The sequence below is a fragment of the Mus caroli genome, unplaced genomic scaffold (assembly GCF_978045245.1).
Source record: "Mus caroli unplaced genomic scaffold, Mus_caroli_1 scaffold_9, whole genome shotgun sequence".
Lineage (NCBI taxonomy): Eukaryota > Metazoa > Chordata > Mammalia > Rodentia > Muridae > Mus > Mus caroli.
In genome coordinates, this window is record NW_028227264.1 from 50,481,566 (window position 1) to 50,509,521 (window position 27,956).

The window sequence follows — 27,956 nt, forward strand, 5'->3', positions numbered from 1 at the left end:
GAGGTTTATTGGGAGAGAGGGGGGCAAGGTGACCACAGAAAGAGAAGGGGGGAAGAGAGAGATAGATCAGGGGGGCCTTTCTTTATATATGGGTGATGACATAACACTGGTAAAGATGGGAGGTGAGCCAAGTGGATTCTGGGAATATGGTGGCTGTTGCCTTGGCAACAGGTCTACAGAGTAGAATACACATCTAGGCATCAGATCTTCTCACACTGGAGTTACAGACAGTTGTGAGCAGCCATGTGGGAGCTGGGAACGGATCTTTCCAGCTATGTCCTGCCTATGTGATGTCACAGGTTTTGGAGGTCCTGATACCAACACACATAGTTCAATTTTTATCATTTTTAGAACTCTTAAAGACCAAAAGTTCACTTTTCCACACTGGACCTATAACCCCAGAAGCCACAGTATGACATCTCTCTGCATGGCTCAGTGTGAGAGCCTCATCCAGGCAGTCACCAGTGTATTCTGCAGAATTCTGGTCCCCGAGATGTTCAATGAAGAAAGAGTTCACTGGGAACTACTGCAGGCTCCTGTGCCCATCAGTGCTTCCCTGAGCACTGTTAGAGCCTTTTCATGTGTGTGGTAAAGCAGAGGTGGGATTCTGCAAGCTAGTTTATCTCAGTGCTGGGATTACATATATGTGCTACCATGCACACCCAGCCTGACTTCTCAATGTATGGCTGTTGCTACGCTGATTTTTGTTTTGTTTTGCTACACAGTCTGGCCTTGTACTCGTCAGAGATGGTAGTATGACCTCCATGTAAATGTCCCAAATACTAGAACCAGAGATACTAGTACTTTGGGGATATGCTGACTTGGCATTAATTAGGCATTAGATAAGTACTGGGAAGTGTATTCTAGTCTGACTTTCTCAGCAGTTTAAAGCTTTAAGCATACAACAGCCTCATTTATCATTAACCACACCCTGTAATTTAAAGGTAAGGAAAATTGATACACAGATACTGGTGGCTTCTCAATTGAGATCATATACCCAGTGAATAATGCATTTAGAAGCAGTCACCTAATATATACTGGCTTTTGAATGTCAAGTCACCTAGTTCAGTTTCATTTTTAGACCTTTTAAAAACCGAAAGTTCACTTCTCCACACTACACTAGCCCTTTAATCGCACTGGCTCAGTGGGTTAAATCCTTGGAATTCACATGGTGGATGGAGAGCCCCCTCAAGTTGTCTTCTGGCTTCCACATGTGCTTACAAACAAACAAATAAACAAATGTAATATTGATTTGTGGGGGGGGTGTTTTTGTTCCTTTGAGGTGGCGTCTAGTCTGGCCTTGAACTGAACGGTGACCACAGTCTTCTGGGTGCTGGGATTACAGGAACATGCCACCAGACAGACCCAGCTATTTTGGTATTTTGGTTTTAATTTAAAGATGTATTTTAAATACCTTTATTTATGTGTATTTTTTATGTCTCTCTCTGTGTGTGTGTGGGGGGGGGGTGCCTGTAGAGGCAGGAAGATGTAGTGGATCTTCTGGAACTGGAGTTGCTTGTGTGTCATCTAATGTGGGTACAGAAACTAAACTGGGGTCCTCTAGAAGAGCAGCAAGTGCTTTTAACTGCTCAGCCACCTTTCTCTCTACCCCATGCCTAACTAAATTCCTTAACGTGTTATTGGCCTCTGTTCTTTGTTTTGTTAGTTGGTTAGAGGCAGGGCCTCCTGGCCTTGCTATGAAGAGACCAGCCTTGGATTCCATTCTAAGTGGCTCTGCCCTCCACAGCTGGACTTTTGGATTCTGCCATCACTCCTAACCCTGTGCCTGTGTCTTAACACTCCCTGTGATCCTGTGACATGGGTACCATCCTGTCTCTATACTATAGCTGAGGAAGACGGAACTTAGATAGGAGTATTGTACGCAGTCACCTAAGGCACCCTGGTCAGCATCAGACAGGGTTATAATCCCTGAGCTCTGTCTCCTTTCATGGATGTGGAAGTAATTAAAGAAGTTAGAAATTTTGTCAGTTGTACTGGAAAAAGAGGAGGGAGAGGAAACCATGGTCAGAATATACTATATCTAAAAAAAAAAAAAAAAAATTTCTTCTTGTGTGTGTGTGTGGGGGGGTGTTGCTTCTACAGTGTTTTTCTGTATATCTCTGGCTGTGCTGGAACTCGCTCTGTACATCAGGCTGGCCTTAAATTCTCTTGTCTCTGCCTGCCAAGTGCTGAGTGCTGGGGTTAATTAAAGGCAAGCACCACCACACCCAACTTGCATTTTCAATGAGAAAATACATGCAATGGTAGTTGCACTTGTTGGCATTCTGGTGTTGATCAATGCAATCAAAGACATCAAGTCATTTGTGGTTTTCCTCTGTTCTCCCCCTGGGTAAAGCCACCTTCCCAGCCTGGCATGGGTTAGTGGATGCTACTGACTTAATGACACTAAGTAAGCTTCTTGGATATGCTGTAATAAAGATATTTTGTAATTTTTTTCTTGAAAATATAATTTTATTTTTACTTATGAATGGTAAATTTAATGCAAATAAATGCCTGGGTATTTTAAGTTACGTAGCATGAGATTTGAGACACATGTGTTTGTTTGCCTTTAAAAAACAGCAAGCTCCCTGAGGTGTTAGATTTTTATCACCTTTATAAACAAAGGCAGTTGTTGCTTTAAAAAATAATTATAGACATCCATAAAGCTCACCAACATGGCTGCCTAAACTTGAGCTGAACAGGAACACAAATAAACATGCTAACACTGGTTGGTAATGCTTAGGAGTCCTCAACCCTACACAAAGAACTTCAGGTAACTAAGGAATCTTGAGAGTAGGAGAAACAGCTTTCCCCAAGGAAGAGCAGACCAACTGCTTAACAAAAGGCCAGCCCTGAAGACACAGGAGCAAACGGCATTGTGCAGACTGAACGGGCTGCGTTTATGTGTTTAGGGATATCTATGTATACACATTATGTGTGTAGCAACTATAGACCAAAAAAAGTTAATGAATTGGAAAGAGCAATGGGAGGGTTTGGAGGTAGAAAAGGGAAATGATCCAGGCAGTTGTGGCGCACGCCTTTAATCCCAGCATCTGGGAGGCAGAGGCAGGTGGATTTCTGAGTTCGAGGCCAGCCTGGTCTGCAGAGTGAGTTCCAGGACAGCCAGCCAGGGCTTTACAGAGAAACTCTTGTCTCCAAACAAACAAACAAACAAACAAGAAAGGAAAGGAAAGGAAAGGAAAGGAAAGGAAAGGAAAGGAAAGGAAAGGAAAGGAAAGGAAAGGAAAGGGAAATGATGTAATTATATTGTATTCTCATAAAACAAAAGAAATTTTTAAAAATTAATGGGCCAGGAAGATGGCTCTGTGAGTAAATGATGCTTGCGGCCAATCCTGGCAACCTGAAACTGTATGAACTGTGGATGGGTAGAGTCAACTCCACTGAGTTTGTCCTCTGCTCTGTACACACACACCATGACATGTTCTGTCCCCCAAAACATTTGAACATGGATACATACACACACAATAATAATATTTTAAGATTCTTTAAAAAGTATGTATTTAATATATAAAATGCACATTGGTATTTTGCCTGCATCTCAGTGTGATGATGTCGGATTCCCCTGGAAATGGAATTATAAACAGTTGTGAACTGCTATGTGGGGGCTGGGATTGAACCCAGGTCTTCTGGAAGAGCAGCGAGTGTTCTTAACCTCTGAGCCATCTTTCCAGCTCAATATTTTTGAAAATTTAAAGAAAGAATTATTTTTAGGAGTAGGCTGTGGGAATGACATCTGATATAATTTTTCTTTTCTTTTTTTAAAAAGTTTATTTATTATATGTAAGTACACTGTAGCTGTCTTCAGACACCCCAGAAGAGGGCATCAGGTCTCATTATGGACTGTTGTGAGCCACCATGTGGTTGCTGGGATTTGAATTCAGGACCTTCAGAAGAACAGTCAGTGCTCTTAACCACTGAGCCATCTCTCCAGCCGATATTTTTTCTTTTAAACAAAGTCCTTTGTGTGTTAAGAAGGGAACCAAATGGGAACTAAGAAGACAGTTCTCCTCCACCCTCACAACACTCGCCTTTAACTTAAGGTATAGAGACTGGAGAGTGACCAGGGCTGGAGTTGCTGCTGGTTTTATTTGTAGGATTTTAAAGGTGTGGTCTATAACTCGAAGCTCTTTAAATATCAGAAATGGTGGCCCTATAGCTCAGGGGTTAGAGCGCTGGTCTTGTAAATATCAGAAATGTAGACCACGGATGGCAGTTGGGAGTGCTTTATGGACCTGGAAATGCTTTGCTTGTTTTTGCATGGTGTATATCCAGTGAAACTTTCTATTGATACAGTTTGCTTTTGATCATTTCTATGGGAAGATATTTTAATTGTTTTGCTTGTTTGGTGTTGGGACAGTGTGGTGTAGCACAGGCAGTCTTCAAGCTCACTGTGTAACCACAGGTGTCTGGTGTGCTAGGACTACAGGCATTTGACATAGATACTGGCTTTTGTTTGTTTGTCCATTTGTTTGTTTTCTGTGGTGCTGGGGAGAGAACCTGGGACTTCATGCCTAGGCAAACTCTCTACCAGCCGTGCTCCATTTCCAGCCTCTTCAGGCCCTCCTCTTCCCCCATGTTTTTAATACATAAAGAAAATAAATTGCTTTCATTTACCACTCAGTAGGATGCAAAGCCCAAGACTGAAGGGCCCTCTGGGCCTGTGGTAGAAGATATGAGAGTCAGAAAGGATCCTAGAGCATCCTAGAGAGAAGACGACAAAACTCATCCCTAGGAGGACTCTGTTCATTAGTAGCCCATTCTTAAGATCTTACAGCAGCCTTTCAGCAGCAGTGAACCAGGACCTGAGTTTCTAAAATGTAAATAAGAGGAGGGAGGCAACCACCACGGGGAAGCAGATGTAACGTTAGCAGAAGGAATTTGTGAAACCATGATTTTGGCTTTCCTGGGAAAGATTGGGAAGAAGTTTGGCCATGTGGTGACTGATCCCAGGGGAATTTTGCAGCTGGGACAGCCATATGAAGTTGTTTCCAATTGTGGCCAAATCTTTATACTCCTGCATCACGAACTCATTGGATTTGGGTTCACTCTGGAAAGGAGGGTAAGACACTTCCAAAGGACTGGAAGCTAAGCACTGTTGGAGGGCAGTAGCCACAGAGGGGACACTTGATGAATCCCGTTTATTCAAATGTTTTTAAGCCGCCGAAACAAGACTAGGTAGTATGACTGCCTCACAATATTAGCATCAGTTTCATCTGTGGTAAGAATAAGATCGGGAGCCGGGCGTGGTGGCGCACGCCTTTAATCCCAGCACTCGGGAGGCAGAGGCAGGCGGATTTCTGAGTTCGAGGCCAGCCTGGTCTACAAAGTGAGTTCCAGGACAGCCCGGGCTATACAGAGAAACCCTGTCTCGAAAAACCAAAAAAAAAAAAAAAAAAGAATAAGATCGGAGAGACTTATGAAACAGTTCATAAGAACTCGGCCACAGGTTTTCTAGCCAATAGCTGTGATGTTTTTCAGTATCGTAATAATAGCACCCATTTCTGCTCAGAAAAACTAAAGACTCTGCAACCATTCTGTTTTATGGTCACAACTTTTTTTTTTTTTTTTTTTTTTTTACTTTTTTATTCCCATGTGGCCACTTAAGCACTTCTGCCTTTGTTCTTTCATTTCTTAAAAATTAAAAAATAAAAAAAGATTTTAAGTTTATCATTCTTGCCAGAGAGGGGTGTGTCCTGCCATCCACAGGTTTGTGGCTATCAGAAGACAGCTTTGTGGAGTCTTGTCCTTCCATTTTTACCTGAGTTCTGGGGATTAGCCTCAGCTCATCAGGCTTTTGCCTCAGGCACCTTTACCTGCTAAGCCAGTGGTTCTCAACCTTCCTCATGGTGCAACCCCTTAATGTTAACCACCTCATGCCATGGTGACCCCTAGCCATAAAAGTATTTTTGTCGCTACTTCATAGCTGTAATTTTGTTACTGTTATGAATCATAATGTAAATATCTGTGTTTTCCAGTGGTCTTAGGCAAGCTATGAGGAAGGGTCAGTCGACCGCCTCCTATGGGTAACAACACATAGGTTGAGAAGCGCTATGGTTCTTGCTAGTCTCGTTTCTCCATTTCTCCTGGCAGTGCATAAAGTGTAGTTGAGCACAGTTGTACAGCAGCAGTGCTTATAAGAGTCTGGCTCACAGCAGAATTAGTGATACCTTGGGAATCTGGCCGCCTCACCACCAGACAAAGAACGTGGTAATGATTGCAAGCTTGCCTTTGTGGTCGAAAAGATTGCAGCCATCAAGAGCTCGTTTGATCTCAGACGTGGGAAGCAGTTTTCTCACACCCACACATGGGTGATTGTGTATGAGAAGACCTGTCGTAACTTGAATATTAGAGGAGCCCAGATGGAGCCATAATGAACTCATGTCTCTAGACGTGGTTTCAGTCTCACAGTATTTCTGAGCGTGCTTTCCCAAATTACTGGTTGGAACTCATCAGTAATGCAGGTTCAGGTGCCAAAGCCAGTATGCTTTTAGTGAGTTGCCAAGTGGAATCAAGTGGGAAGCAGGACAGCAAGTTACATCTACTGGAAGAATTGAATCGATAAAGTTTGTTGTATTTATGTACGTGTGTGTGTACCTGGGTTGTGATAAATCTATGTGGGTCATAATCGAGAATAGGCTTCTGGTTTTAGTCTAGGAACTACTAAATAATCAATCTGAAAATGTTTGTGCAATATTCATTCTCAATTACCCAAATAATTCTTCCACAAGTACAAAGCCATAAAAAAAGCTTTCTATGCCTATATGTGAAGTATACGTTCATGTGTGTGCATATGAATGCATGTGCACTTATGTGCATGTATATGTGCAAACTAAATGTCTATGTCATGCTTCCACCCTTTATAAAGATACATATTCATTTACTTCTTGACAATTTTTTACATTTACTTTGATTGTATTCATCCCCATTACCCATTTATTTCCCTCCTGCTTTCTGGAATCCCCCCTTTTTCTTTCTCACTCCATGTGCATGTGCATATGTGTGTGTTGTGTGTGTGTGTCCCACTAACTTTAATTGGAGTAGCTTGCATAAGTATGCGTATGTGTGGAGGGCCGTTACGTAGTGCACCATAGACTTCTTACCAGTGGCTATAGCACTGAAGAAAAATGGTTCCCCTTCCCCTAGCAGCCATCATTTGCCAGTCGCTCCTTATCTAAGGGGCCTCACAAGCCTCTCTGCTACCCATACTGGAATGCTGATTAACTCCATCTTGTGTAGAACTTGTACTTATGACTTAGTTTGGGTTTTATTACTGTGAAAAGACATCATGACCGTTGCAACTCTTCTAAAGGACAACATTGAATTGGAGCTGGCTTACAGTTTTAGAGGTTTAGTCCATTATCATCATGGTGGGAAGCATGGCAACACACAGGCCAACATGGTGCTGGAGATGGAGCAGAGTTCTCCATCTTTATTAGAAAGCAGCCAGGAGGAGACTCTTATCCACTCTGGGCGGAGCCTGACCATTGGAGCCCTCAAAGCTGGACTGTTCAGTGACATACTTCTTCCAATAAGGCCATACCTCCTAATAGTGCCTCTCCCTATGACCAAGTGTTCAAACACATGAATCTATGGGGGTCAAACCCATTCAAACGACCACAACAGGTAATCAGAGATGTTGTGAGTTTGCAGAATTCCTGGCCATCCTCCAGCTCTTACATTCTTTCCTCTCCCTCTTTCACTTTGTTCCCTGAACCCTAGGGGTAGTGATATAGATGATCCTTTCTGAGTGGGCATGAAACAATCACCTATTCTCAGCACTTTAGACACTGCCCACTGCAAAAAAGAGGCCTCTGTCACCAAAGCTGAGAGCAGCACGCATCTATACTTTCTAAGCATTTAGAAAGCAGTTTGACAAGCTGTCAATTTAGTAGAGTGTCAATAGGTTCACCGACCCTCTTACCCTTGCTTGAAGGCTTAGGCTTATGATTATTCATGGGCTTTTGACAAGTGTATAGTGTCAGCCCCCTGATTGTTTGAGACTGGTTCTCTCACTGAACTTGAAGCTCATCCATTCAGCAGTTCTCAACCATGGGTTGCTACCCCTTGGGAGGAGGGGTTGGTGGGTCACCTATGACCATTGGAAAACACAGATATTTACATTATGATTCATAACAGCAACAAAATTATAATTATTAAGTAGCAAAGAAAATTGTTTTATGGTTGGGGGTCACCAAAACATAAGGAACTGAATTAAGGGGTCACAGCATAGGGAAATCACCATTGAAGTCTAGGGATCCACCCAACACTGGGATTGCAGATAAGAGCTACCATAGCCAGCTTTAACTGGGTGCATGGAATCTGAACTCAAGGCCTTGTGGTTGCACAGCAAGCTCTACATTGATTGAGTTATCTCCCTAGCCACCAAGTTTTCTTCTTAATCCTACCTCCTCTTTTTTTAGTATTGTAGATCTGACCCACAGGTGTCTCCTAATTTGCTTTTCTGTTTGTGAAACATGTTTCTTACCAAAAGGGAAGAAGCTGTTTAAGGAAGTTACTGTCTTCCTTTCCTGTGGGGAGGAACTAGAATAGACTAAATAAAAGGATCCTGTAGACAAGGATCTAGGGTTCAGCTTATTTAGAAAATACTTCTTCCTGAATAACTAGTGCTGATAATGAAAAGTTATATCTACTGCTCTTAGCCCTAGGTAGGATAGAGAAATGTTAAGTCTGCATCTATGGCTTTGAACTCACAGCTTTACTCAAGCATTACTGGATAAAGACTGGTGTAGCTCAGTTGGCAGCAGGCTTACCTAGCATGCACAAAGTCCTGGGTTCCATCCCAGGCATTGGGTATACACCTATAATTCCAGCACTGGGAGGAGGTAGAGGCAGGAGAATGATAAGTTCAAGACCATCCTCAGCTCTACAGTGAGTTCAGGTTTAGACTAAGATGTGTAAAACTCTGACTCAAAAGAAAAATGTCTTGTTAATATCTCCCTGGTGACTATGAGCGCCTTGAAGCAAAAGAGCGTCATCCTTCCTAGCCATGGCATGAACTTGTAATGAATGACATCTTAGCTTACTGGTTTATGGAGCGATTTTGCCACTTATACTATTTGGCTCATGCTAAAGTAGACTTAACTGTTACAAGGAAATCGATTGAATTTGGTCTTTTCATATTACTTTCCTGATTTAGATGTGTTCACATTAAAATAGATGAGGTTCCAATGAGGTGGCTTAGTAAAGGCTGCTAAGCATAAGGATGTGAGTTTGATTCTTGGATTCCAAATGGTAGAAGGAAAGAACTCCCTAAAGTTGTTCTATGATCTCAACACCACAACATGTGCCATGCCATGTGAGCATGGACAGTCAACCAATAAATATGTTATTGTAAAAATGTAAGGAGAGTGCCGGGCGTGGTGGCACACACCTTTGATCCCAGCACTAGGGAGGCAGAGGCAGGAGGATTTCTGAGTTCGAGGCCTGCCTGGTCTACAAAGTGAGTTCCAGGATGGATAGCCAGGGCTATACAGAGAAACCCTGTCTTGAACCCCCCCCCCCAAGAAAAAAATGGAAGAAAATAAATGAATAATATATAAATTTAAAATACTTGGAAACTTATACCATACAATCATAGGTGTCTCCTAATTTGCTTTTCTGTTTGTGAAACATGTTTCTTACCAAAAGGGAAGAAGCTGTTTAAGGAAGTTACTGTCTTCCTTTCCTGTGGGGAGGAACTAGAATAGACTAAATAAAAGGATCCTGTAGACAAGGATCTAGGGTTCAGCTTATTTAGAAAATATATACAAATACACACAGATACACACATACTTTTGAGACAAAACTCCCTCAGACTCACTATATAGCCAAGGGTGACCTAGAACTCCTGGTCCTTTTGCTTCCACTTCCCAAGTACTGATGGTTCTTATAAGGTGAGAGGATAACTTGAGGGAATTGGTTCTCTCCCATCATCAAACCTCAGTCTTGGCAGTAGGGTAGACACCTTTACACAACAAGCTATCTCGTCAGCTCTTAACTCTTCTTTTTTTAAAGAGTATTGTTTCTAAGTGTTCAGAGAGAGGATGTACTTCTGTGTACAGGTCACTTTGAGTAATAATTATTACTTATTTTTATTTTGAGATAGTCTCTCTATATATAGCCCTGGCTGGCTGGAATGCATATATAGACCAGGTTTGCCCCAAATTCACACAGAACTTCATCTGTCTCTGCTTCGCAGTGCTGGGATTAAAGGTATATGGCACCTACACCCAGCTGTGATTTTTTTCATCGAGTGTAATTTTTTATTTTATTTTGTTTTTTCCAGAATATAATTCTTCCAGCCATAGGTAACCAGCTCTTTTCATGGGCCTTGGTGGCAGTTGTGGGCTACCACCAGCAGCAGGTCTACGTCTTTTTTAAAGTGTTTGGTCCTTGGAGACCATCCTGCTATGTGGAGTAATGAAAGCTGCTGCAGAGCCTGGGTAGCACAGAAGCAGCAAAGATGCTTAGGGCTGCGCCCTCTATGTTCCAACCATGAACTTTGTAATGGCCCTGTTCCTGTGCTTGTACAGGGTGAACTTAGCAATAGAGTCAGCTACAAGAGCTATCTATGGTCCTTACATGCTGGGTCTTGTTCTTTGTTTTGGGTCATCTTTTAGCCATGATCAAGAAGAGGGAAAAAAATGTTAAAGGATATTTTTTGTTTATTCTTTGCTCGTATCTACTCCTAACTCCCTTTCTCACCTCATCTCCAACTTTTTTCTTTCCCATCTTCTATTTTCGAGCCCAGGCTGGCTTAAACTTGTTAGGTAGCTGTGGCTGGCCTTGAACTACCAGCCCCAGTCGGTTTTATTTTGTAAATTGTTCTAAGGGACTGGTTGGTCATTTTCCCAGTGTAGCAGCTTCTGTGACTGGTAGCCAGACATTAGGCCTATAGTAAAGGGACCACTATGAGATAAATATTGTGTAGTGGGAAGGCAGTTTCTGTCTGGGGTCATCCTGTGCCTTGGCAATTAAGCTCCAGTTCAAAGGAAGGAAAAGATAAACATTTCCTTTCCCATGCTTTTGAAGAGCAGACAGATGCCCTGTGGTAATGCTTCCTCGTTCTTTTTCTCCTGTCTGCTTTGAAGTTAGGCAGGTGGCAGTTCATTTTGGCTGTCACCGCTACTCAAGCCTGCTTCAGCTCTCTCCCTGGGAGATCAACTCCAACACTTCTGTGAAATTTAATCATAAAACTTTGATTCTATTGGTTTTCTTAAACATCGACTTTATTACATTTTCTGTTAAAGTGTGGTGGGGTTTGAGCTCAGAGCCAAGGGACAAGCACTGTACCGCTGAGCTCCATCCCAGTCACTTTGATCACTTCTTTCAGCGCTGTGCAAGCTTCCCAGCAAGTCACAACATCCATCTTTTCATTCATCCTGCCTCTTCCCTTTTGGGTGAAGAATTTAATGCAAATCTCAGACTGCATGTCATTTCGGCCCTACATAAATCAGTAGATGTCTGTAAAAAATGGTATTTTCTTCCTTTTTTTTTTTTATTATTTAAGAACTTCCTGTTATGTGTGTATAAAGTGTCCCCTCTGTGTGTGTGTGTGTGTGTGTGTGTGACAGCCTTGGGGAGTCAGTGCTTTTACAGAGAGCCTTCCTAACAGTCCTGTGTTATCTTTAAACATTTTTCTATCTCTTCTCTTCTCTTCTCTTCTCTTCTCTTCTCTTCTCTTCTCTTCTCTTCTCTTCTCTTCTCTTGAACAGAATGGAAAGCTTGAGCATTCAAATGGTTGGCTAGGCTGCTTCTCCGTCGCTGACAAGTTTAGTTGAATTTAGTTGTTATGATTGGTTGTTTGTTCCTACACTCATTACATTTCTGGGTGCTCAAAATCAACCTACAAAGGTAAGGTTAATGAATAAAAATGAGTAGCAGGGGTCTTGGGTGGTGAGGGACTAGGGTGCCGACCCCCTTTAAAGGGACAGTAATTATTTCTCTAGACCTGTGAGAATATACACATTATAAAATCATGTGATTGGCATGTTTTCCATTAAAACCTTTGAAAGCAGGCAAATAATTCAAATGTTAAATCAAAGCGTGATTTACTATATGCCTTTGTATAATACACCTCTCTCAATTATAATTTTCAGTTTTATCCTCGCAGCTGCTCAAGAACCCAGGTAATTTAGCAATCACTCCAAAGCTGACCACCAAAATGATACATTGTGTTTGCCTTCCTGGCTGCCTCAGCCTTCTAGTCACTTGGATGCAAAACTACCCTTTTGTCTCCTCCTCTCTTCCCTGTGTGGCTATGTGAACCCTGAGGTGTTTCTCTCTAGCTTCCCATTCTCATCACTCCTCAAACTCTTTCCCACTGTACGTGCCCAGCAGTCCAGCTAGGATGCTCATCTTTTTCTAATACCTGTTCTTTATTTGTGTTTGTGTTTGTGTTTTGAGACAGTCATAATCTATAGCCCACATTGGCTTTGAACTCACTGTATATAGCTCAAGTTGGCCTTGAATCCATGACCCTGCAGCTCCAACTCCCCAAGTGTGTATGTATTACCTGGTTAGTCATCCACTCTCATGTGCTCCATACTCAGAAAGTTCTGTAGCTCTGTTACTCACCAGCTCACCTTCCTAGACCTCCAGGTTCAATGGTGGGGTTTTTTTCTTCATCTTCACACTCTATAACATTTTTTGGTGGCACGGATTCAAGTGTTGATCCAATGAAACCAATCTGCTTGTCAGGCCCTCCTTCTGGCCTCCACTGTAGGCTCGCTCCTAAGATAGATAAACTCTGGAGTTATGCAGCACTCTTAAAATTGATTTTCTCTTGAGCTCCACAACTTCAGCTGTTGTGTCGCCCAAATGTAATCTATTCACCTTGCAGCTGGCTTGGTTCATAAGGCCTTAGATACTGGTGTCATGCATTTGGTTACATCAGCTGGTGCAATCTGTCGGTTAACTGATAAAAGGAAGGGAGTGGAGGGAAGGGAAAAGAAGGGAGGAGAGGGAAGGGAAGGTTCTAGAATCAATCTCCATATTTCCTTTATATCACACTGGAAGAGCAGAGCAGGTAGAGCTTATCATGGCTATCAAGATTTTGCTGTTTTGAAGATGAGTTTTGCTTTTAAGTCAGATAAGTGCCCTGAGTCTTAGTTCCACTCCAGCAGGAGGCAAAGGCACCTGGCAAAACCCATATGTCAGGAAATGACTAATATTTTCCTTAATATGCATAGCATTAGTGAAGCACCTCATTTACCCTACAAATGTGCTATAAAATACCAGTTCAGGTCAACTGTAGTCTTGTACCTGATGTGTTTATAAAAAGATAAAGAGGGGGAGGAATATGTTTGGGTGATGTGTGTTGAGGTGTGGGGGAAGGGGGTGCCTCTGCTGACCCATTCTGGGGCATCCCTTCCCCTTGAGGGACCAGCCACATGACCGACTGACCTGACCTGACATAGTATAGAATAAAGTTTAATCAGGGCATGGGGAGGGAAGTTAAGAGGGTAGTAGAGGTGGAGAAAGGCAGAGAGAGATAGAGAGAAGAATAGAGAAGTAAAGGCCAGCCATGAGCACATGGAGAGTGGGGGAAGGAAAATGGGGGGAGAGAGAGACTTGCCCACTGTAAGTCCCCAACAGTATCCAGCTAGAATGCTCAGCTAAGAGACTTGCATCTAAACAAAATCCTTTCTGTATTAGTATAAATTTTATCAGGAGCATCTTTCACCCATCAGCATCACTCTGAAGTAAGTTATAAATTATTATTCATTGGCTTTAGAGTGGCTTGACAAATGTGTGGCAAAAGGCCAGGGTTTTTTGAATAGGGTAGACAACCAGAAAACAAGTTGTGTTTCTTTTTTTGTTTTGTTTTGTTTTGTTTTTTCGAGACAGGGTTTCTCTGTGTAGCCCTGGCTGTCCTGGAACTCACTCCATAGAACAGGCTGGCCTTGAACTCAAAAATCCGCCTGCCTCTGCCTCCCAAGTGCTGGGACTAAAGACATGCGTCACCACTGCCCAGCTACAAATTGTGTTTCTTAAGGTCTGCATTTAATTCAGAGCATGAGACCCACTGAGTTCATTAGATGAATCCGGAAACCAATGATGGAATAGTTTTAAATGAGATACTTCATGATTCATGCTCAGGCTTTGTCGTTTAGCCCTTCCTTCCCTCAGGAAAAACAAAACAAAACAAAGAAAACAAAAAACCGAAATGAAACACTCAAGACAAAGAGTGTTGCTCTTGTAGGAGATAGTTACATCTTGTGTTCTTTCTTCTTTACCAGGTGATGGCTGTGGGCACATAGTGACCTCTCAGGACAGTGGCACAATGACATCTAAGAATTATCCAGGGACTTACCCCAATTACACTGTGTGCGAAAAGATCATCACAGTCCCAAAGGGGAAGAGACTTATTCTGAGGTTGGGAGATTTGAACATTGAGTCCAAGACCTGCGCTTCTGACTATCTCCTCTTCAGCAGTGCAACAGATCAGTATGGTAAGGAAGGGGTATGGGGGATCTGTAAGCATGGAAGAACTGAGATGGGAGGAAGTGTGTTGGGTTAGCTTCACCGCCTGGTGATCTGTAAGAGAATCTTGGTTTGTGTAAACTCTCAGGGTAATTTTCATGCAAGCTAACTTAGATGCACTTGCTTGGAAAGCTCAAACATTAAGGAGCTACTATATGTCTGCCCCATGTGTCTCAGAAGATTCTCTTAAATTTCTCCCTTGCTGGAAACTGAATCAAAAATGTGGTGTTTGCCTAAAACATACACATTCCTTTATTTGGCCAGTACTTAGGGAGTAACGACTGTGATTTAGACATTCTGTGAAGAACTGGGTTATATTCTGTGAACAAACAAAATGCCTCTCATGGAGATTACCCCTGGAGAAAAGACAATGCATTTTTAACAAGACAGGTTGTAAGAATGAAAAAGAAGGAGTCCTATAGCTGGAGGAGCTTGGTTTATGATAATGTCAGTGGGGTGGTCAGGTGGGCCCTTCCAGTATGCAAATATCTGAGCAGAGACACAGAGGAAGTAAGGGAAGAACAGGGGAAGGGACAACTGCATAAAGGGAGTTTTCCTAAATAACCTTTGAAATTCCGTTTCTTGTGCTATGGCACTCTGATTATGCCTGAGATAGTCATCTTTGGTGGTTAATATTGGTGTTCAACTTTTACAGAATATAGAATCACCTTGGTGACAAATTTCTGGGCATGAAAATTCCTTGTGGTGGGAAAATTTACCAAACTACACACTGAATTTATAAAAAATAAAAAATAAATTAAAAAAACCCAAGCATACAAGCATAAGTATTTATCACTGTCTGATTCCAGACTGCGGATGCTGCCTGCCACTCCACTTTGCTTCAGCTGTGAGCGAAAAGGAACCCTTTCTCCTTTAAGTTGCTTCTCTCAGCCATCACAGCAACAGCAAAGTAGCTAATCCACCATCCTGGTGGCCTTTTGATCCTAAGCCCCATGAGACGCCTGGGAGTTAGATAATTGGAAGCCAAAGACAAAAGTCTTGAACAAATCTTGTCATCTACATGTTTAGATTCCTGACTTTTTTTTTTTTCACTTGAGACAGCAGGATCTCCTGTAGTACAGACTGTTCTTTAACTTATTGTAGCCAAGGATAATCCATCCATTTCATTGGCTGTGGAGCAGTGGGGTTATAGGGATCAAATCTAGGGATTCATGCATGCTGGGTAAGCACTTTACCAATTGAGCTACATCTCCAGCCCTAGGTTTTTTGAAATTTTTAAGATGTGGGTTCTTTACTGAGAAATGGGTACTGAATTCTGATTTGATATAGTGATAAAAGATAATTATTACTCTTTACAAAGTTGTTTTCTTTATAAAGTTGTATTTGTCTTTTACAAACAGGATTTGTGTTCATAAAAATGAGCATATTCAGTGTGTTGGGCATAAGCAGCCCTGACTCATTTTCTACGATGCACACACGCACCCTTGGGTAACTCTTATTAATTTCTTATTCGACAGATAAATGGATTCACACTGAGATTCGGTAGCATGATCAGGACTACACAATTAGATCATTAAGGGCTGAGGGAAAAATTTGTTTCTATATTTTTGTGGCTCAAAGACACAGTTATCTATTGTTCTTCCCTCTATCATTCAAAGCCAGTGAATGGGAGGTGGGGGGTGAGGGGTGCGGCATAGAGCAGCACAGGTCTGTAATCTAGTACTTGGGAAGTGGCAGCAGTAGGATCAGGCCATCCTTCTGTACATACTCAGTTCAAGGCTGCCTTGGGCTGCATGAGCCCTGTCTTCTGAGCTAGAGCAGCCTGTTAGTACGCTGTGCAGCGATTTTGTCTAAAACACAAGGAATAAGTAGTGATTTAGTTAGCAATGTTAAGTGTTCTTTTGTGGCTGCTTTAAAGATTCCCTTTGATAGAAGCCACTGGCCAGGCATATGCTTTAACTGAGTTAAAATAGACCCCGGGTCAGTTTGAACTTCCCCTGGGAATGCAGGAAGAGATGGCAGAAACACTTTGTCCTCTGGTAACCTGAGCCTAGGCAAGGGCCAGTTCTGTGTCCTGTTGCTCCATCCCTGGGAAGGTTCGAGGCTTCTGCAGCTGTGTGGCCACAGGGTCCCAGAGACCCATAGCTGTGTTTGAGAATGGTCACAGAAGTACATTCAGTAGGGACCACATGTTCTGGAATGACTCCTGCAGTTCTGAAAGATGTCAGCTCTAACAGGTTCGTGTGTGACAGAAACGGCTGGGTTCTTTGAGTGCAAACAGTTCAGTACTTTTCATTAGCCATCTAATTGTTAAAACTCACTGGTAATGAACATTACGATTTATAGTAGTTGGTATTTTGAATGTGGGAGGTTAATGTTTTGAAAGAGAGTAACATTTTCTGGCATGGGTGTTGGCCAACTATGCCAAGAGTCCACATTCTTGGGATGCGCTCACATTAGCTATTTTGAATGTGCTCAAACTGGACAGGGTTCATTCGTGGGCAGTTAACTTTTGATGGTTCATTGCTTGAATCATACCTTGGGCATTTTTAACATTCTTTATAGAACGTTGGGAAGATGGCTTGGTAGGTAAAGTAATTGCCACACAAGCAATTTATAGGCTTGAGTTTGGATCCCCTGAACTCATGTAAAAGGCAGGCATGGAGGCAGTGCCTGTAACCCCAGTATGGTGGAGACAGATGGGGGTCCGCGCGCGCGCACACACACACACCCCAATGTTCTTTGCAACAAGATGAACTGTCAATGAGTGTGAATACACCCCCTCCATCTTAGAGGAATTTTTCAGATACACACTGGAGATTGTTGCTGTTAAAAGACCTATGCAGACAAGGTGGGGTGTGTTATGACTATGGCTGATCCTCCAGTTCAGTCATCAGTTAGAAGGTATTTGTATTTATTTAGGTTTCTATTGCTGTGATAAAATACCATGACCAAAAAGCAACCTTAGGGAGGAAAGGTTTATTTCTGCATATAACTCTCAGGTCACATTTCCTTACTTAGGGAAGTCAGGGAAGGAACTCAAGGAAGAGTTGAAGCAAGAGAGGCCAGAAAGGAATGCTTGCTCTCCATGACTTGTTCAGCCTGCTATTTTATATAGCTCAGGACCACACAGCCACCCACAGTAGGCTGGCACCTCCCACATCAATCATTAATTAAGGAAAATCCCCCACAGACTTCCCTACAGACCAGTTTTATGGAGGCATTTTCTCAATTGTGGTTCTCCTCAAATGATTATAGTTTCTGTTAGTGTCTTACTTAGGGTTTCATTGCAGTGAACAGATACCATGACTGAGGCAACTCTTATAAAGGACAACATTTTATTGATACTGGCTTATAGGTTCTGATGTTTAGTCTATTATCATCATGGCAGGACTCACAGCAGCATCTAGGCAGGCATGGCACTGAAGGGGCTGAGAATTTTACATCTTCATCCAAAGGAAGCCAGGAACAAACTTTTGCCCCTGCAGCTAGGAGGGTCTCTTTCCCACTGGGCGGAGCTTCAAAGCACACCCCCAAAGTGATGCACTTCCTCCAACAAAGCCACAACTACTCCAACAAGGCCACATATCCTAATAGTGCCACTTCACGTGGGCCAAGCATATTCAAACCACCACAGTCAAGTTGACAAAAAAACTAACCAGGACAACTGTTCCCCTTTCACCCTGACACACGAACACATCACTGTTCAGTTATAACCTTTCCCTTCCCGTTTGTCCCTAATAATATAAAATATTCCAATGTTTAAAAGTCCCACAGTCTTTAAAAATGTAAATACTTTAAAAGTTGACTCTTTTTTAAAAAAAAATCCAAAGTCTCTTTAAAAGTTCAAAGTCTCTCTAAAATAATCTGGTGCTGGAGAGATGTCTCGGTTAAGAGCATTGATTGTTCTTCCGGATGACATGGATTCAAGTCCCAGAAGCCACAGGGTGGTTCATAACCATCTGTAATTCTAGTACCAGGAGATCTGACTCCTCCTTTTGGCCTCTTCAGGCACCACCAAGTGTGCACATGGTACACAGATATATACTTTTTCTTCCACCTTTTCAATCTTTTAACACCAGGTAAGAGAAATAAAAATGATAGAAAAGAAAGGAAAAAAGATTCCTGAATAAAGTCAGGAGTTGGAAAGGCGGGTGACATCAATTAACTACTTCCTGCTGATTAAAGACATTGAGCTCCTTGGGGTAAGTTTGATCTCCACCTTCAGGGTATCTATTCTTCTTGTTTCTTTGCACATGAGTACTTAACAAACCTTGACCAATGGGGGATGTAAAAACATGCCAGAAAGTTTGGTAAGCTAGAGCTGGTTAAGACCCAGACACTTGTGGGCACACACCTGAGACTTAGACAGCTCCCCGCTCCTTGCCAGATTCTTGACTTGGAACACTTGCTGTGCTCCTCACATAAAAGAAACATGTCCTATGGTTACATAGACCCAAACAGAGTTCTCCATGCTAATGAGGTACCTAGAAGCCCAGAGGGCTTTAGCCAATAAGCTTCCCTTCTCAGACAGTCCTCCCTGCAAAAGGTATTTAATCTCAGATCCACCATGAGAAGTGGGTAGGGTATATTAAATGTATCCATTTTCTGCCATGAACACGTGGGGAGCCATGGAAAAGGCATTCGACTACAGATCCACAGCTTAATTCTCCTATAGAAGGCCTCTCTGTGCTCCCAGCCACAACCACCACCAAGCCTTCCTCTGCCATGCTAAGGACAATCACCACTAGGTCAAGCCAGAGTTCTGCTTTCCCCCTAGCCCCAGCTAGATGCTGTCCTCAGCCCTCAGTCCCGAACTCCGTCCAAGAGTCTGAGAACCCCCATGGCCTTGGCCTTGTCGCAGGCCTAGAGACCCCCGAGCCAGCTCCAGCTTTCCCACCCCTAAGACTGCGTTTTCCCACCCCCAAAGCGCTGTCTTAGTGCCTCCCTATAGCCCAGTACCCACCCTGGCTTTGGCATGGAATAAGGAGTCACACTCCCAGAATTCAGACTCCCTAACGAAGCCTTGTCCAGCGGTGGAGTGGACTTGGACTCACAGACCAACAACATCTCACACACACACACACACAGACCAACAACATTCCCCCCCGACCCCCACCCCCACACACTGTCTCTTGGGGCCCTAGCATTTATATACTCTGTAAAAAGCTCTCGGAATTCCAAACATCACACAACTGCACAAACTGCAGCTGGGCAAAATCACATCCCTTAAGGTCAACTGCTCTGGACAATCTGAAGCAGCTCTATATCCCACACCTGGGATTAAAATGAAAACGTATTTGTATGTTTTTTTAAAGAAACCAAAATTCTTACATTCTTATAAAACAAGTAAAAACTAGGTTAAATACCTTATTTCAAGGGTTCACAGTCACAATCAAATCAAATCAAAACCAAAGTCCAACAGTGTAAAGAGGAAAGTGCTTGGTGCCTGCCATCCAATCACTGTCCTCTAGTCTCCAAAGGGCCTGGGCCACTTCTCCTGCCCCACTCTCTGCAGCACACACAGCTTGTCTCCTAGACTCAAGCTGATATTACTCCACAGCTGTTCTTTGTGATCTGCTGTTCTTGATGATCCATTCCATGGTACTGGCATCTCAGATTCTGGGTCTCTCTTACAACTGGGCTGTACCTTCACTCACAGCCTCTCCTGGACTCCCTTCAGGAACGCCTGCCACTTGATGCCAAGCCTCAACTTCTCTTCTTGACTCCGTCATGCCTTTAAAACCAGTATCACCTGGGAAACTCTCTATGCATTAGAAGTTAAGCTGCCAGCACAAGATACAGTCATGACTGCCCCTGGACCTAAGCTTCTGTATTCTGGCCCAGTAGAAACTTTACCCAAAGATTTCCTAATCCCAGTTGATTCTTTGGCTCCAGCTGATCAGTACCAATCATCCCAGCAAAGCAGAGTTTCCCTTTAGTGGTTGTTGTCTCTTGTTAATCACAGCCGGTTCTTCCATCCCCGCTAACCGGAATCGCAGATTATTAATTTAATGTCAAGTGTCCCTGAAAGAGACTTCAAGGTACTTTCAAGCTTCCTACTGAAACTTCACAAGCCAGGTCCCTGTCATCTGCATATCTCAATATTCTTGTCTTCTAAGCTCATTAAGCTATGAAGACTCCATGGCTTTTCCAATCCAATGTTCTGAAGTTCTTCCATAGTTCTCCCCAAAACATGGTTGGTCTGTCACAGCGATATCCCATGAACCTCATACCAATTCTGTCTTAGGATTTCTATTGATGTGAGTTTAGGAAAAAAAAAAAGACCAAACACAGCTTAGGGAAGAAAGGGTTTATTTCACCTTAAAACTCTCAGGTCACATTTCCTCACTCAAAGCAGTCAGTGCAGGAACCCAAGGCAGGAACTGGCTTGCTCAGCCTAATTTTTTATACATAATAGGGCCATCTGGCCTTGGGTGTAACCATTGAAAATGGGCTGGGTCCTTACACATCAGCTACTAATTAAGGAAATGTCCCCACAGAATTTTCTACAAGTCAGTTTTTGTTGTTGTTTTCAAGATTGGGTTTCTTTGTGTAGCCTTGGCTGTCCTGGAACTTGCTTTGTAGACCATGCTGGCCTCGATCTCATGGAGATCCTCCTGTCTTTGCTTCTCAAGTGCTGGGATTAGAGGCCTGCAACACCACTGCCTGGCTTCTACAAGTCAGTTTTATCTTGACATTTTTTTTTTTTTTTTTCTGAGAAATGGTTCCCGCTTCTTAGATAACTATGGCTGTGTCAAGTTGACAAAATAGCAAAGTAGCACAGTATTGTCTGTTGCTGTGTTAAAAGACTGACCCTGGGGACTGGAGAGATGGCTCAGTGGTTAAGAGCACTGACTGCTCTTCCGAAAGTCCTGAGTTCAAATCCCAGCAACCACATGATGACTCACAACCGTCCGTACAAGATCTGACACCTTCTTCTGGAGTGTCTGAAAAACAGCTACAGTGTACTTACATATAATAAATAAATAAATCTCTAAAAAGAGAGAGAGACCCTTTTAAATGCCTTTGAAATAGTGAAAAATTGCAACAGTTAACTGAGACATGAGGACAAAACAGGCACACTGTTGTATGTGCTGAATCCCAGCACTCAGAAGCAGAGACCAGGCAGAGCTCTGTGATTTAGAACTGTGAGTTAAGAGACCATGCCTACTAAAGTGAAATGTTGCTTTGCTGGGTTAATCAATACTGATCAGCTGGTGCAGAAGAATCAGCTGGGATTAAGAAATCAAGACAGCCTGGTGTCTTCATGGCCAGTTCCAGTCTAGTCAGACTTATATAGTGAGAGCCTGTCTGAAGAGGAAGGAAGGAGAAATGATGGATAATGTCCCTTTTCTCATCTAGATTGGGGAGCATTTAGCTGCTGCGGCTCCCTGGTCTCCTATAATCAAGAATAGTTCCTCTGTCTGTGTTTGTCTTTTGTGCAGTTTGACTAGCGCTACCCAGTTATTTTGTACAGGGCCTGTGAGTTTAGGTTGCTTTGATGTCCCTTGTGATTAAATTCAGATACTGCATTTTTAACCATCACTGTCTGTCTTGAGACAGAGCCTCACTGTAAATCAAGCTAGCCTGGAATTAACTGTGTAGCTCAAGCTGGTTTTGAACTCGCAGCAATCCTACTGCCTCAGTCTCCCCAGTTCTCTGATTTACATTCAAGAGCCACCACACTTGGCATAGTACTGATGTGTTTATAAAAAGATAAAGAGAGGGGGAATATGTTTGGTGGAGGTGTGGGGAAGAGGGTGCCTCCTTGAGTCCATCCTTCCGCCTGAGGGACATGATGGTATAGTATAGAATAGAGTTTATTCAGGGCATGGAGAGGGGAGTTAAGAGGGCAGTAGAGACAGAGAAAGGCAGAGAGAGCAGAGAAGAGAAGTAGAGAAATAGAGGCTGGCCACGAGCACGTGAAGGGGGAGCGGATGGGGAGAGAGGTGAAAAAGGGGCAAGAAAACAGAGCAAGAGCAAGAGCAAAAGAAGAGGTCAAGCAGCCCCTTTTATAGTGAGTCAGGCACACCTGGCTGTTGCCAGGTAACTGTGGGGTGGAGCTTAGACAAAATGTACTGCTTTCTAAAGTAGTCTTGGTGTCTTGTGCTTGCTTGTTTTGTTTTGTTTTGTTTTTGTTTTTTGAGACAGGGTTTCTCTGTAGCCCTGGCTGTCCTGGAACTCACTTTGTAGACCAGGCTGGCCTCGAACTCAGAAATCCATCTGCCTCTGCCTCCCAAGTGCTGGGATGAAAGGCATGAGCCGCCACACCCAGCTTGTGCTTGCTCTTAATCCTGAGACTTGAAGTAGAGGCTGGATCCTCAGCTACAAAAGGAGATTGAGGCCATTCTGGACTATAAAATCCTGTCTCAAAAAGCAAGGGAACAGAAAAATAAAATAAATCAATAGACTGTAATCTTTAGGAGACATCTTTATAGCACTTTTCAACATCAGGATCTGTAAGTGGCATATGCCTCCAAAATGTGATTTATGATGTCAGCATCCCTTTCTTTGCCTCCCCTTTCGGTGTCTTTTCCAATGGGGATTGGTTTTTTTCCTATTCAAAACTACCAATTCTGGGGTATTTCACACAAGATTTCTTCCAATAACCAGTATGTGTTGTTATCCAAATAGAACTGTGGAGATGGAAGGAGAAGGCCTTTTAGAAGAATGCTTTAGAAAAACATCTCATCTTATATTCATTTTACTTATGCTTATAAAACAGTAGAGACTCAAGTCAGATAGCAGAGCCAGTTCTGGGAATGAATACATTTACCTTGAAACATAGAGGAGGAATGAGCAACCCACTCGAAATCCAGGCAAATACTAGGATGCAGATGCCTTCCCAGCCTCAGACAACTTGGTCCCAAGCACTTAAGGGAGAATCAACCTGTGTTCCTTCTTGAAAAACTAATTGACTCTCTTCTTTCCTTGCCAACTCCCACTGTTTTCTAAGCCATTCAAATAATGTTAGATATTGTCATAATTTTTTTTAATTTTAAAAACTGTGTTTTGTGCAAAGCATGGTGGCACACGACTTTAATGCCACCAATACTTGGGAGGGAGACACAGATGGATTTCTGAGTTCCAGGACAGCCAGCACTACACAGAGAAACCCTGTCTCAAAACCTAAAAATCAATCAGTCAATCAATCAATTATCAATCATTGTATTCTAGCATCTGCAGAAACATGTAGTGTGGAATTCAGGCCTTTTATTCTCTAGTCTTCTGTGTAGTCTTATCTCCAAACCTCACCCCTATCCCTATCCCTATCCCTATGTTTTCCCCCTAAATGCATCATGTTAGACTTCTGAGGCATTGTAAAAAGACAAGGCAGAAAAAGATAAGAGTCTAACCTTCAACAGACAAGCAGACAAGACTGTGATAATTAGTAGACACCGGAAGGGGCAGGGCAGCAAGGGGAGTGGGGGAATTTCGGGGAAACTTAAGAATCTGCCTAGGTAAAAAGCTGACTAGGAGCCGGGCGTGGTGGCGCACGCCTTTAATCCCAGCACTCGGGAGGCAGAGGCAGGCGGATTTCTGAGTTCGAGGCCAGCCTGGTCTACAAAGTGAGTTCCAGGACAGCCAGAGCTACACAGAGAAACCCTGTCTCGAAAAACCACAAAAAAAAAAAAAAAAAAAAAAAAAAAAGCTGACTAGGGCTGGGCAGTGGTGGTGCACGCCTTTCATCCCAGCACTCAGGAGGCAGAGGCAGGTGGATTTCTGAGTTTGAGGCCAGCCTGGTCTACAGAGTGAGTTCCAGGACAGCCAGGGCTACACAGCGAAACCCTGTCTTGACCCCCCCCCCAAAAAAAAAAGCCGACTAGAAGCCTTTATAGGGGTGAGATGAAGGGCTTGGGAATGAGGAACTTGTAGCAGGGTGGGGGGCTGGCTACCTGTCTTCCTGCAGTCTGTCCTTCCTGAAATTGCTTGCCAAGCCAAGACTGTCCTGTGATCAGCCTCCTCAAACTCAGGAAATCCATTTCATAACCAAGACACTCTATCACTTCATACAGCTTTGTGCCCTTTATATTTGTTGATGTCTCTTCCCCTGGCTTTCCTGTCTCTGTGCGCATACTCACACACACACACACACACACACACACACACACACACACACACACACTCACACCCGACACCTATCAAATTTTCAGTCAAGGATCCCCTGTTATAGAAAGATCTCTGATGTCCCACAGCTCCAGTCTCTCCCTCTGCGCTCTGCTCTGAACCTTTAGCAGACACCTATTTCAGATTTGGACAATCATTTCACCTTTACCAGAGGTGCTAGGGAATGAATGTCTTGAGCGAGGGGGTACCGTTTAGCCATCCTTTCTTATCCTTGAATGTTTAGCTTAGCCCTGCCATTCCAGTTATTCAAACAATGTTTACATGTAGTTTTGATTTTTTTCAGCAAATACATGAAGCTGACTTCTTACAGAGGAGAATTTTGAATAACACTGTATTCACACCAAAGGGAATCCCATCTGCACTTTACTGTCTGCAGATATCCTCGTTTAAGAGAAGCTTCTAATAGGGTTTTCCACAACGTAATAGGCCAATTCAAGCCAAACAAAAAGTATAAAAACAGGCTTATTTGGGAACAGTTACCATGAGTTCTCCAGTCTTAGAGGATGAGGTTGAAAGAGTCTCCTTGAAGATAGGGAGACAGAGATGAATGGAGGGGGGAGGGGGAGAGGCAGGGAGAGAGAATTGTGAGATGTTAAATAGGCACCTCAGCAGCTTATCCCTGTTTGAAACTTAACAGCTTGGTTTTCTGTTCACTTTCAGTGTGGAAATCTATAAACAGGATTAGCGGTACATGTGGCCCAACACCTAGCTGTGTGTGTTCAGGACTCGGAACTTTCTTGTTCCCAATTCTCTCCTCTGAATAACTCTATAACATGGATTCTGTTGCTTACCACTGTGCATAAGGAAGATCAAGGAGGAAGCGCAAGAAATCTGCTTAAAGTTCGCCTAGCACTTAAGATTCAAGTGAACAGCTGACCCTACAAGTGTGCTCTTAATTAGGCAATACCATCCCAATTCAGTGTGACAAAGGCCATCTGAGCTCTTGCCTTGTGTGTTACACCCCCAGCTTGTGACTCATATGTGTGTCTCTTGCTGGAGGAAATGGGCACTTCAAGGGGACTCTTCGTGAGGACATCCTGGGACCAAACAAGGTTGCTTGAGAATGAGTCACAGAGCTGACTGGTAGGGTTACTCTGAGAAGCCAGGGTGGTCTGTGGTGAAAGGAAACAGTAATCAGTTGGAGGATTCCTGTTTTGCTCAGTGCTTTGAGCCATAGGAAATCAAGAGGTCTCCATTTCCTGTATCTCCACCCCCAACATATATTTTTAATCATTATCAATGACTTACATGTACCGTTACATTATCTGTTAACGTTTATAAGACACTAAACAAACAATAAATGGAAAAAGTAGGAACTGTCTTTTTTTTTTTTAAACACATAAAATTGCTAAGTTTTCGGGATTTAGCAAACTACAATAGCATCTTGTCATTATTCTTGATTTTTGGTTTTCTAAAGAGAGAGAGAGAAAAAAAAAACCAACAACAACTCAGAAACCACTGTTTTACCAATAGATCTCTTGGACCCACAGGAGTAAAAAAGTAAAATTCTTAAACTTTTGGAAGTTAAAAACACAGAACCTTGAAAAGAATTTCTAGCATATAAAAGGCTGGATTTGCCTAAACGTTCCCCTCTGGTATTCATTAACATAAGCATAGCCTCTCAGGGAGGAAAAGCTCCTTCCCTGGAAACAGTGATTCAATTGCCACCCTTTGTAAACGATGGCTTGGTAGGGTGCTGTGCTGATCCCGGTGGCAAGTCTTCACTCTTGCATCCCTGAACCCCAAGGAAAGAAAGCTGCACCTTTGTCTAGGAATCTGTCTGGCTCATTTGTCATGTGTTAACTGATTCTTGTCTGTGTACCAGAGACCAAAATTTCACCAGGGGGCACCGCTTACATTGTTCCGTGACTTTGGTTTTAATGGCACAACTCAGGACTGTCTCTTTTTCATGCTAATTCTCCTTTTCAAAGAAAATGGCTCTGAAAATTCTATAATTTTGTACAATGACCTTACTGCAATTAGTGAGCCTGGATAAACCCTGCTATTTGACTGCATTGAAAACCAAAATGAGAAATGGGCAGAAATCTAAGTACAGCTTCAGTATTTCTGGTGATTGTCTCATCAGCGCGCCCTTCAGCACAAAGCTGGACCACGCTGGGTACCACTTTCCTGGCAGCTGACAGTGTGCCAAGTGGCTAGCCTTGCCAGTGGTGTTCCCAGGGAAGGCCACTGAGCCCCACCAGGCATGTTCTTATCTGTCCTGAAAATTATATATGTAGCTCAGAAGGGGCTCTGTGTGGCTAATGTGGGGTTTGAAGAGGCATCTCTCTTGTTCCTTTTAATTTGTGACAAGCCTCAAAGAAGGTAGGTCTTGATTTGGTGCCCGTGTGTTTTTTCCCATTGACACTGGCTTTAGAGGGGGAAGGAAGGGACTGCATTCTTAATGTGGTTCAGGGGGACCCTTTCACCCATAAGATAGCCAGCAACTTAGTCTTTGAGCTCCAAAATCAAAACCACATACCCACCCGAAACGAGCTGGGACTGTTTCTAACAGTTCTGCAAGGATAGGGCAGTCTGTGGAGAAGAGCTGCACAGATGCCAAAGCCCAGATTCCAGGTTGGCCTGGAGCAGGCAGTTGATAGCACCGCTCTGTTTTGTTCATGCACAGAAATAAAGGGTTTCCTTTCCAGCTGCGGATGTAGTAGACAAGGGATGCACTAAAGATAGGAAGCTCCTGCTGTCGTGGTCTGTGAGGACTTGCTTTCAAGTCTGCTGACAGATGCTACAGTGCTGTACTATTTATTTAGTATCACTAAATAGCTCTTCCGTGATTCACGGCTGGCAATTACCTACGGGAAGTAAAAATGATTTCTTCCCCGATTGTTCTGCCTACCCACTTAATGTCCTGTCCTAGTCAGTTGGAGACTTGTGATTGAAACATAAGAAGGAACTTGACCCACAGATAAGAGTAGAGGTTATGGGGCTAGGGAGGTGTTTTGGTTGTTCGGATGCTTCCTTAGCATCCCTGGGCTGGGTGTGGGGGAGCACACTTGTACTCGCACTGGGGATGTGAAGGCAGGAAGTTTTAGAGCTTCCGAAGCTACACAATAAGTTCTAGGCCAGACTGTGCTACATGAGACCCAGACTCAGAAAGAAGATAGAAAGAGGGAGGGAGAAGGGAGGAAGCAGGCAGTAACAAAGGACCTAGATGCTGGGTTTCAGTGCTGTGACATGCACAACACTGTTGGCTAAGAACCAGACATCCTTAGAAAGTGTTTGCCCGAATTTTAGAAATGCAGGGCTCAGCCTGACTTTGAAATGGAAACAAGTTTGCCAGTCAAAGAACACTGCCTGAGACAGAGAATAACCAATACAGCCAAATTAAGTGGTATAATAAG

General features: G+C 43.1%; 1 protein-coding gene across 1 annotated transcript in view; it reads left to right on the forward strand.

The window, feature by feature from the left end:
• Nucleotides 1-27,956, forward strand: part of Dcbld1 (discoidin, CUB and LCCL domain containing 1) — an 85,336-nt gene that overhangs the window by 14,296 nt on the left and 43,084 nt on the right. Inside the window, exon 2 of the mRNA XM_021174605.2 lies at nt 14,262-14,474. Coding sequence (XP_021030264.1) covers nt 14,262-14,474 — 213 coding nt within the window. The remainder of the gene's footprint in view (nt 1-14,261; nt 14,475-27,956) is intronic.